At 40.6% G+C, this 10,963-nt stretch overlaps 1 protein-coding gene across 1 annotated transcript in view; it reads right to left on the bottom strand.

Moving 5' to 3' along the window:
• Positions 1-3,794: 3,794 nt before the first annotated feature.
• GRXCR1 (glutaredoxin and cysteine rich domain containing 1) overlaps positions 3,795-10,963 on the bottom strand; it is a 73,718-nt gene continuing 66,549 nt past the window's right edge. The window contains exons 4-5 of the mRNA XM_075849598.1: positions 6,681-6,746; positions 3,795-3,974 (exon numbers count right to left, since the gene is read on the bottom strand). Of these exons, the coding sequence (XP_075705713.1) occupies positions 3,795-3,974; positions 6,681-6,746 (246 nt within the window). The remainder of the gene's footprint in view (positions 3,975-6,680; positions 6,747-10,963) is intronic.

Here is a 10,963-nt window from a genome sequence, read left to right as displayed (position 1 = left end):
ACTACCGTAGATATGACTAGTTTAATTATCCTGCATGTTCTACTCTGTGTTGACACATGCATTTCTTTTTTCTTTAAAGCACGCTAGTGCCATCTGGTGAAAGTCTGTATTAATCCTGCTGGGTCATTGAATGTGGATTTAATAAAAAAATAATTTCAATATTTTTAAGAATTTAAATAAAGAATGAAGTTGTGATTCTGTACCAATGTATTAATTATCATCGAGCACCAGTGACCTTTTATGTTTTTTCTTTTATCTTTATTCAGACAATTGGGTGCACTTTAAGAAATCTGTATTTGTAATGGTAAAAGTACACATCACAACTATTGAAAGAAACTTCAACTGTAATTTGTAAATTTATATATAGATATAATCTATGTAAAAAGTGAGTCTTTTAATAAATACTTTGCATTAAAGGAGATTTGATCAAGACAACCCTTTTTCAATTAAGAACTACCCAATTAGGTTTTTGCCACTGCCCCTGCAGGTAGAAGTAGTATTGATGATGGGTAGGATCTGCCAGAGTGAGAGCTACTCTCTCCCTCCATGACATCCATATGACATTCAGGGTATGTTCACACGAGGGCATCCGTAACGGCTGAAATTACGGGGATGTTTCAGCCTGAAAACATCCCCGTAATTTCAGCCGTAACGGCATGTGCAGGCGCTTGAACGCCGCATCCATTACGGATGTAATTGGCGCTGCTATTCATTGGAGTCAATGAGTAACGGCTCCAATTACGCCCAAAGAAGTGACAGGTCACTTCTTTGACGCGGGCGTCTATTTACGCGCCGTCATTTGACAGCGGCGCGTAAATATACGCCTCGTGTGAACAGACAAACGTCTGCCCATTGCTTTCAATGGGCAGATGTTTGTCAACGCTATTGAGGCGCTATTTTCGGACGTAATTCTTTTAATAGATGGGGTGTGGGGGGTGGCACGCCCCCTGGCTTTGAGGGCCCAGTTGCAATTACGACCCCTATAGCTACGCCCCTGGTTACAAGCACCCATGGGGCATCATAGCATATCTTGGAATAGGGCCCCAACCCACCCCAATAGGGCACCCATCCACCAGGACTACACTCAGCAGCAATAGAGTTCAGTGCATTTAAAGGGTATGATTATTTAGACCTCCACTCTATATCCTCAGTCTATTCCTTCTTTTCTCTATCTGCTAGTGTTTTGTAATCTATTTTTCACTATACAAATTGCTTAGAATGTGAACATATTGAGGCAGTACTCAATGTGATATATTAAAACTGTACCATAATAACAGTTTCAAAGCACAGATCAGATGAGCGCCTATAAATAGGATCCATCTGTTATGGTTCTGGTTGTGTTTCCCCTTCACTAATGATAATTACAACATATGCACTTTGACTAAGCTACGTAATGAAACCACAAAAGCATTCAGTGGGAAACCTCCTACATTATTTATAATGCACAGGAATTTGTAATGCACGGCTTGCAAAAGAAATACATTATTCAACACTAAGGTTAAAACATGCGGCAACAGATAAAAAAGTAAAAGTAATGTGGAGAAAAAAATATTATGTATTGTCTCTCATACCCAAAACAAAAATAAATGCGGCGTTGCTGTGATTGTAGAGGGATTTTACCTTAAAAATGAATCACCTTATTCTACTAAATATAGAGGTACTAAATATCCACCATACTCACGACATGGCCTCATTCAGATCGTAGCACCATATCTTCCGATGACATTTATACTGCAGGATACTGAGCAAAAGCACGGTGCACCATTGTTCCGTACAGAAAAGTGGCGGCAACTTTAATAAATCATTTGCATTTTGTGCGGCTGATCAGGCATCTCCCTATTTACGGATTTAAGCAACAAATGTTTTATGTGTGTCAGTAAAAGTGCATTTGGCCCTTCTTGATTTTTGCAGTCGGAACAAATTCCAGAAAATATTACTAAATATTACTAAATTTCTCCTGATTTGCATTGTGACTGCTCATCCTGCTGATGGCCGCCCAGAAAGATATTGAGGGACCTTGAGGTACATTTGTGATGTATTGTCTTGAGAAAGACTTATTATGGTTGAAGGACCAAAAACTGAGAACATCTGGCACATTAATAAGGAAGACCTGGTGATTTTCAAAACAGACTTACAATTGTCCACAAGTACTTTACATTGATAGATTATTTTCATTTTTTTTTTGTTGTTGAGAGAGGACAGTTTTTGTTTTTACTACCTCTTATTAAGCACATTCCATCAAAAAATATATATATTAGATAATCATGGAGCTTGATGAATGGTACCTTAGAAACCTTAATCCCCATTCTAAGGTTAACAACATTGCATTTGGTGATTACAACTATATATTTAATGATGGAAAAACTACAAATGTATCTGAGATCCCTGGCAATACTTTTCTTCAATAATCAAACAGGAAGAAGATAAGAAAGTAAGCTACGTCTTGGTAGCTATCAGTCCACCATCATTCTTAATGGTATTAACACTGTTACTGTTTAAAATATGAAAGGCAAGATGACAAGTAAGTAAATATACCTACATCAGATCTTGTCTTCCTTATGTTCCATTTATTTACTAAACCATAGTTTTTTTAAGAGCTGTATCATTGAGACCCTTATAATAGATGCCCTTTACGGGGGTATTGTACGGGTCACACCTTTGATGTCCAAAGGTTTACTTCCTTAGCTCCTAATATCCAGAGATTTGGCACCCCATTTCCTGCAGTCCAGTTGTTTAGAACTCTATTCCTTGGTTCAATTATTTGATGCCCAATCCCTTGTATCTAGTGGTTTAGTGCCCCAGTTTCTGGCGTCCAATGGTCACTAAAGGCCCTTTTACACAGGCCGATAAGCGGCCGGTGCAGCGAGCGCCGATCAACGAGACATTGTTGATCGGCACTTGTTTGCTTCTGTCACATGGAGCTATGGATGGGGACGAGCGGTCGTTACTCCGATTGCTCGTCCCCATACATTATTGTCATGTTGGCAGCGTGTCCCCCTGTTTACACAGGGGGATGTGCTGCCAACAACGATAATATTTAACTTTTTTAAAATGATACAACCAGCAGATGATCGAGCTGCTGATTACACTGGGCACAGTTGCTCATTCATCTGCTGATCGTTCCCCTGTTTACACTGGGCAATTATCGGCAACGAGCGTTCTGTGAACGCCCGTCTGCCCGATAATCGTCCAGTGTAAAACCCCCTTTACACTAATCCAAGCATCCACACCGCTCCCTTTCTTGACATAAAACTTCTTGTCACTAATGTCTTTTACAGCTAAAGCAAAATGACATCATCTCCCAGTATATTTCTGGATCAAGTGTTTATAAGTTCAAACAGCCTTTGGCCTGACAAATTTAGTGTAATACATTTCAATATGTCTGATGTTAGCTAAAAGCTTATCTGTTAGGAGAGCTGAGCAAATTAGTGAACAATTACTTTGTTGGCATACTACCAAAGTACAAAGTTTCTATTAATGTCTTATAAGCTGCACAATGATGTTCCATAATAAAAAAAAATCTGCCTGTCTACATAGCGCCCAATTTCTCACTGATACAGTCATCTCTATCCACTAGAATAATGCAAACTGGACAAATATATGTACGTCAGCAAGTAGAGATATGGTTAATTATGAATCTAGTTACACTTTAAAGTGATTGTCTTTTTTTATAAAACAATGAGAAACTAAAATGTACAAATTCCCTTTATTTATGCAAATATCACCTTAAAAAATGTATAAGAAATGGTGTATTTCAAAATGAATCTTAGCAAAGAACATTTGTCTTTTTTTTCTTAACCAGTGCAGCTTTTACAGCGTTGTAGCCCATTCTCATTGCACGCTGTGCACTTTAAAGCTTTAAAAGAGTCCGTGAAGCAGTTTCGGAACACTGACATCTTGCTTCCGTGGCACACTAGACAAGGAAGGAAGCCAAACCCCCCACAAGAGGCACATGCGTGAGGGTGCTGCACTCTCTGCATAAAGAAAGAAAGATATACATTACTAAACATATCAGACCAACGGGGTGCATTAGGGTCTTATGTCACAAAATATACACATTGACACATGATATGTCCGTCCCCCCCCCCCACCTAAAAGGTTAACTAAACTTTTTAAAAACTTCTTAAAAACTTTTGACATGTCACGGTGGCATGTCAAAAGTTTTGATCGGTGGGGGTCCAAGCACTAAAACCCCCACCAATCGCTAAAATGAAGCAGTAGAAGCGCTCAGGTAGGGACTGTGCTGCCTGATTTCTGATCGTCTTTTCTTGGAAAGCCAAGCCAGCGATGTACATGCTCAATAGAAAGTCTAGGAGCCCGTACACCGTTGGGTCAGCTTTCCCCGTAAAGCCGATCAGAAACTAAGCGACACCGTGCTCACCACGACCCCAACCAATCAAAACTTCTGACACGTCACTATGACATGTCAAAGGTTTTTTAAAAGTTTAGTTACTCTTTAAATAACAATATGTAGTTTATTAATGTATGAGAACCTATTTGTGTTCTTTACTAAATTGCTCAAGTGTTTCTGTAACTTGTTTGTATTTTTCGAAGTTCAAAATGTCATTGATTATTTTCTCTGTAAACACATACTTTATAGAGATTTAGAACAACAACAAAAATAATAATAATAATAATAATAATAATAATAATAATAGGCGGTAAAGCTTTCAATAGCACAGCATGCTACACTATTCTGATTGTAAAGAAAAAAAAACAGACGGCTGCAATGTTGGACTGGTGTTCTTTGGTTCCACCAGACAAAATCACACCTGAAGGCTCTATCTTCACTATATGGAAAAAAACATTGTGACACCTACATTATTACACCTACAGGAGCTTTTATGTCATCACATTCTAGAGCCATAGGCATTAATATGGAGTTTTTCCCACTTTTGCATCTAAAACAACTTCCACTCCTCTAGGAAAGCTTTCTAGAAAATGTTGGACTATGTCTGTGGGAATTTTTGCCCATTCTAACAGAAGAGCATTTGCAAGGTCAGACATTGATGTTGGACGAGAGGGCTTAGCTTGCAATCTCTGTTCTAGTTTATCCCAAACGTGTTTGATGGGGTTGAGGTCAGGGCTTTGTGCGGGCAAGTCAAGTTCTTCCACACCAAACCCACCGAAATATGTCTTTATGAACCTTGCTTTGTGAACTGGGGCACAGTCATTCTGGAACAGAAAAGGGACAAACCCCAAACTGTTCCCACAAAGTTGGAAGCTACAATTGTTTAAAATGTGTTGGTATGCTAAAGAATTAAGATTTCTTTTCACTGGAAATAAGGGGCTTAGGCCAAACCCTGAAAAAAAATTCCACAGCATTATCCCTCCTCCACCAAACTTTACAGTCAGCACAAAGTAGTCAGGCAGGTAATGTTCTCCTGGTATTGGCCAAACCAACTCATCCATCAGACCGCCAGATAGAGAAATGTGATGCATCAATCCACAGAAAACGTTTCCACTGCTCCAGAGTCCAGTGGTGGCGTGCTTAACATCACTCCATCCGACTCTTGGGATTGTGCTTGGTGATGTAAGGCTTGCATGCAGCTGCTCGGAAATGGAAACCCATACAATGAAGCTCCCGGTGACCCCGCTCTGTAACATTACATGGTCTGCCACTTCATAGCTGAGTTGCTGTGCTTAATAAATTATTTCACTTTGCAATAATACCACTCACAGATGATCATGGATCTAGGAGGGAAGAAATTTCATGAACTGACTTGTTGCAATGGTGGAATCCTATTACAGTACCACGCTGGAATTCAGTGATCTCTTTACAACGACCCGTTCTTTCACAACTGTTTGTAAAGGCAGACTGTATGGCTAGTGCTGGATTTTATACACCTGTGGCAATGGGACTGAATAAAACACCTGAATTTAATGATTCAAGATGTGTATCGCAATACTTTTGCCCATATAGCGTATATAGAAGCTGCAGCAGCATGAATAAACTTAGAAGGAAGGAGCAGTGTAGTTGAGAATCCAGTACTGGGTTAAGATAGAACTCTTACCAGCAGCTTGTGTCTATTCTTTGCTCCTGCACTCCCCTCCCTCCCTATAGGCTTCTATAGGCAGTGTGTTTGTGTGTTTCTCTCCCTGCTCCCCCTCCCCTCTTCATAGACTTCTATGGGCAGCGTTTCTGTGTCTCCTTTCTCATTCTGCTTGTGCTACCTCCTCCTGCTCCCCTCCCCTCTCCATAGTCTTCTATGGGCAGCGTATCTGTGTCTCTTTCTCTCTCCCTGCTCCCTCCATCCTCTTCATAGACTTTTATGGTGAGGCAGTGAAGAGACACCCCCCCCCACTACCTGCAGTCCATATTCTCTGCTCTGTAAATAGGGATGGATTATGCTTGACAACAGAGAGTGGACAGTAAATTATAGGAAAGGCGACACCTAGTGGCAGTAAATTCACACAGAATTTTCAGGGATCAAACAACACATTTTTAACAGTAAGTCAATTACAAAGTTGATATATATCAGGTATACTATTAGATTATCATACGTTGGAAAAATTAGTGTCTGTAGTAATATAAACAAAATAGAGTAGTAACTGTGTGTGTGTGTGTGTGTGTGTGTGTACGTACGTACGTACGTACGTACGTACGTACGTACGTACGTACATGCTGCAGGAGACATGAGAAAGTGTACATCACACATAATTGCTAGCAGTTCAATCACCTCAATCTTCATGAGCAGGTCCTGAAGTTCTCCTGATTCATTCATTGATAGTATTTTTTCAGCACCCTGAAATAATGTATATAACAAAACCAATGAGAGTTTTGCCTATTGTATATTGTTCAGTTTTATTGTAGTTTTTAAATTAAATGCATAAAACATACAAATATTAGTTTATTGTACTGTATACGTTCATGTATATTATAATGTGTGTGTGCTTCCTAGAATAATTCATTATTGTCCATTGGAAAGGATAAGATGCAAGCACATTTAGGAAAACTGGACACTGAAGGTATAGAAAACCTGATCACAGACACCAGTTTTTTGTAATGGGCCAATCACAAGAGCTAAATAAGTAAATCCCAGATATTCTAGCTAAATTAGTAACTTTGCTTCTTAAATAAATACTGTGTTTTCTCATTAGATATTACATTTTGTTTAACCACAATAGCACTGGGTTTTCCTCCTGTTGATGTAAGTACTATTTTAAACAATATATGTTTTATTTCATAGGGTTAGGGTCAGGGGCGTAGCTAGGGAGGGGCAGGCGGGGCATGTGCCCCAAGCGCAACAAGCTTGTATGGAAGGAGGGGGCGCCGCAGAGCAGCTGATCGCTGCTGATAGGCGCCCTGTATGTCGGACACCTGCAGTAGCTTTAGGAAGAGCCAGGAAATCACGCAGCAGCGTTCTGACTGGGGTCTGTGACGGCCAGGGAGTGGACCGGTCTAGACACCTTACCTGTCACCTGACCTCACGTCAGTGACATGAGGTCAGATGACTAAGGTCAGGGGACTAGACTGGTCCACTCCCGTGCTGCACCCTCCCAGCATGTAGGGGGCACCACTGGGCTCTGCGTCTACTCTGAGCTCTGCTGTTACACACCCGGAGTAAATAACAGCCGAGAAGCAGAGGAGGAAGCTCCGCCCACAGCCCGTCCTGACCTGTAATGCTGTCAGCAAGGAGTCATGGTGAGTGTCTGTGTGTATATGTGTGTGTAGTGTGTATACAGTATGTATACAGTATGTGTCTCTGTGTTTGTATGTGTATATGTTACAGTGTGTGTGTGTGTGTGTGTGTGTGTGTGTGTGTGTGTGTGTGTGTGTGTGTGTCTGTTTCTTACATCTACATTATCTGTACTCAGAGCGTTATTACTGTGTTATCTGTGGTGTTACATAGGACTGCAGGTGACATAACTACATTATCAGTACTCAGAGAGTTATCACTGTGTTATCTGTGGTGTTACATAGGACTGCAGGTGACAACTACATTATCTGTACTCAGAACATTATCACTGAGTTACCTGTGGTGTTACATAGGACTGTAGGTGACATAACTACATTATCTGTACTCAGAGAGTAATCACTGTGTTATCTGTGGTGTTACATAGGACTGCAGGTAACACTACTACATTATCTGTTCTCAGTTATTACTGTGTTATCTGTGGTGTTACATAGGACTGCAGGTGACATAACTACATTATCTGTACTGGGTATATATGTGCCTGTGTAGATATATATGGGTCTGTTTGTGAATGTGTCTTTTTGCTAGTATATATGTGCCTTTTATGTATTTGTATATGTCCCTGTCTGTGTATTTATCTGCCGGTGTGTGTGTATATATGTGTCTATATATTTACCTGTATGTATATATTCCAGAATGTGTGTATGTATATTTGCCTGTATGTCTAAATATTTGTATTTATGTATGTACAGTATATATGTTCCATCGTGCCCATATATGTGGTTAATTTTTGGTTTGTGTAGGGGGCGGCAATAGAGAGTCCCGCACAGGGCACCATGCAAGCTAAGGCCGGCCCTGGCTGTCACCAACCCTAGTCAGAAGGAACTCCGCCGCTGCCTGCGCCGCATGACCTCCTCGGCTCCTCTGGTAAGTCACGCCAGGCAGAGCGGAGAGTGGTAGCGGTAGGCTACCGCTCTCCACTCTGTTTACAGTGTGGCGCTAAGTACAAGGGGGAGTGTGGCGCTATTTACAAAGGGGCAGCAAGCTGTGTGTGGCACTATCTACAAGGGGGGGAGTGTGCCGCTATCTACAAGGGGGGAAGCGGGCTGTGTGTGGCACTATTTACAACGGGGGCTGTGTGTGCGTTATCTACAAGGGGGGATGTGTGCGGCACTATCTACAAGAGAGGGGCTGTGTGTGGCACTATCTACAAGGGGGGCTGTGTGTGGCACTATCTACAGGGGGCTGTGTGTGGCCTCTTTAATTTATTTTATTTTAATTTATTGTTATGTTAATTACATTATATAACTATATCGCTTGTAAAATGTAGAAATGCTTTTATGCTCGAGTTACATTAAAAAAATTGTGAAAAAAAAAATGACACCTCACTGATTCGTAGAGTAAGCAAACATGGCGAGGGGGAAGGAGATGTCGGGAAATAAGTTGGGGGGTGCGAATCTGAATCTTTGCCCCGGGTGCAGGAGAACCTAGCTACGCCTCTGGTTAGGGTCATCCAAATACCTGTGGAAACTCCGGCTGACCATAATTTTCACCTCTGACGATTATGTTCTGACTCATAGAGGGCGGTCCCAAGAGAGGACCTCCTCTATGACTAACATATGGCCTAATAGGGCCTATGAAAAGATGAGACAACCCTTTTAATTTTTATTAGTCCAATAAAATAAAGTCTTAAAATGGGTTCCCCTTTCAATTTTGGTCATTTTAATATATAATAATCATAGTGTTGGTTGGTAAGGTAAGGCAACAGTTTGTATTGGCAGCATCATTCTTTGTTTTAATTTGTTATGTTATGCTCATTTTTCACATACATTTTGTCCCCCAAAAGATCAGAAAAGACTATAGAGCTATGGATTTATTTTTTACACTACGCCCTCATTGGCAAGAAAAAATGTGCATGGGAAAAATCTTCTATTGTATCACTCGTCTAATTAGAGTTAATCTCATTGAGTGCTGTATATTGAGAGACAAGGCGAAGGTGGTTATAAAACTATTTGTTTATGACAGTTGGGTCTTTCCTCCTGATTAACTTATTGATTAACTTTTATTTTATTTTTTATGGGGGGAATTGGAGAAAAAAATAATTTTGCTGTTGTTTTTTGCGTTTTTTTTGGACGCTGTTCATCTGACGGTTTAATTAATGTGTTAATTTTATTGTTTGATCGATGGTGGCGATACCATATACGTGTATGTGTTATTTGTTTTGACACTTTTACTAAATAAAATTACTTTTTGGAGGAAAACAAGTGGTTTTATTTTATTTTTACTGTAATCTTTTTTTTTTTTCATAAACTTTATTTAACTATTTAACTTTTTTTTTGTCCCACTAGGGGACTTTACTTTGCGATCTGCTGATCGCTTATATAATGCTTTGATATACTTAGTATACCAAAGCATTATTGCCTGCCAGAGTAAAACTGACAGGCAATCTGTTATCTATTAGGCCATGTCTCTGGCATGACCTAATCAGCAGATGCCGAAGGCAGACCTGGGGGCCTTTGTTAGGCCCCCGGCTGCCATGGAAACCCAATGGCGCCCCACGATTTCTTTGCGGGGGAGCCGATGGGGTGACGGAGGGAACTCCCTCCCTCTGTCAAACACATTAGATGCCGCTGTCGCTATTGACAGTGGCATCTAATGGGTTAAACTGACGGAATAGGAGCGCGCTTCGATTCTGGCAGTTGGGGCAGGAGCCAGGTTGTGTATAACAGCCGTGCAAATGCCGCTGATCGCGTGGGTACACTGGCAGTACCCATCGGAGGACGGATATATCTGTCCTTATGCGGGAACTAGCTCTTGCATAGGATGGATATATCCGTCCTTCGTCTTTAAGGGTTTAATATCCATTTTATTTCTGTAGTGTCTGTGTTCATTAGGCAGGTGGTGCTGTACAACCATGCTGAACACTGACAGTCCTTAAATCTGGGCTATGTCTGAAATAACACTATGAATTGATCTGTGGCCAGAATAAAAAAGGGTACTGGGAAAAATTTAATGAGTATAATATATGAACTAAATATTACTTTGCTCCCTCATTTTCTGTTCTGTTCTATGCCTTTTCAAGGGGCTTGGATTAGGGCTGGTTTTAAGAATGAAGTCTAGACTTCACTATTAACCCCCACAAGGAGACATGGCCTTATTTCTCCAATTCTCGAAATTCTAGGTCACAGCGTCAAAAAGTTTTTAACAGGAGAATGAAAAGATCCAGGAATAAAAGAACAGACCAGAGTCAAAACTAGAGGCCAGATGACAGAGACAGAGAACAGACCAGACCCAGGGCAAAGAAACCAAGCATATGACACAACAAT

Source organism: Rhinoderma darwinii, chromosome 1 (genome assembly GCF_050947455.1).
Source record: "Rhinoderma darwinii isolate aRhiDar2 chromosome 1, aRhiDar2.hap1, whole genome shotgun sequence".
NCBI lineage: Eukaryota > Metazoa > Chordata > Amphibia > Anura > Rhinodermatidae > Rhinoderma > Rhinoderma darwinii.
This window is presented reverse-complemented; position numbering and strand designations above follow the sequence as displayed.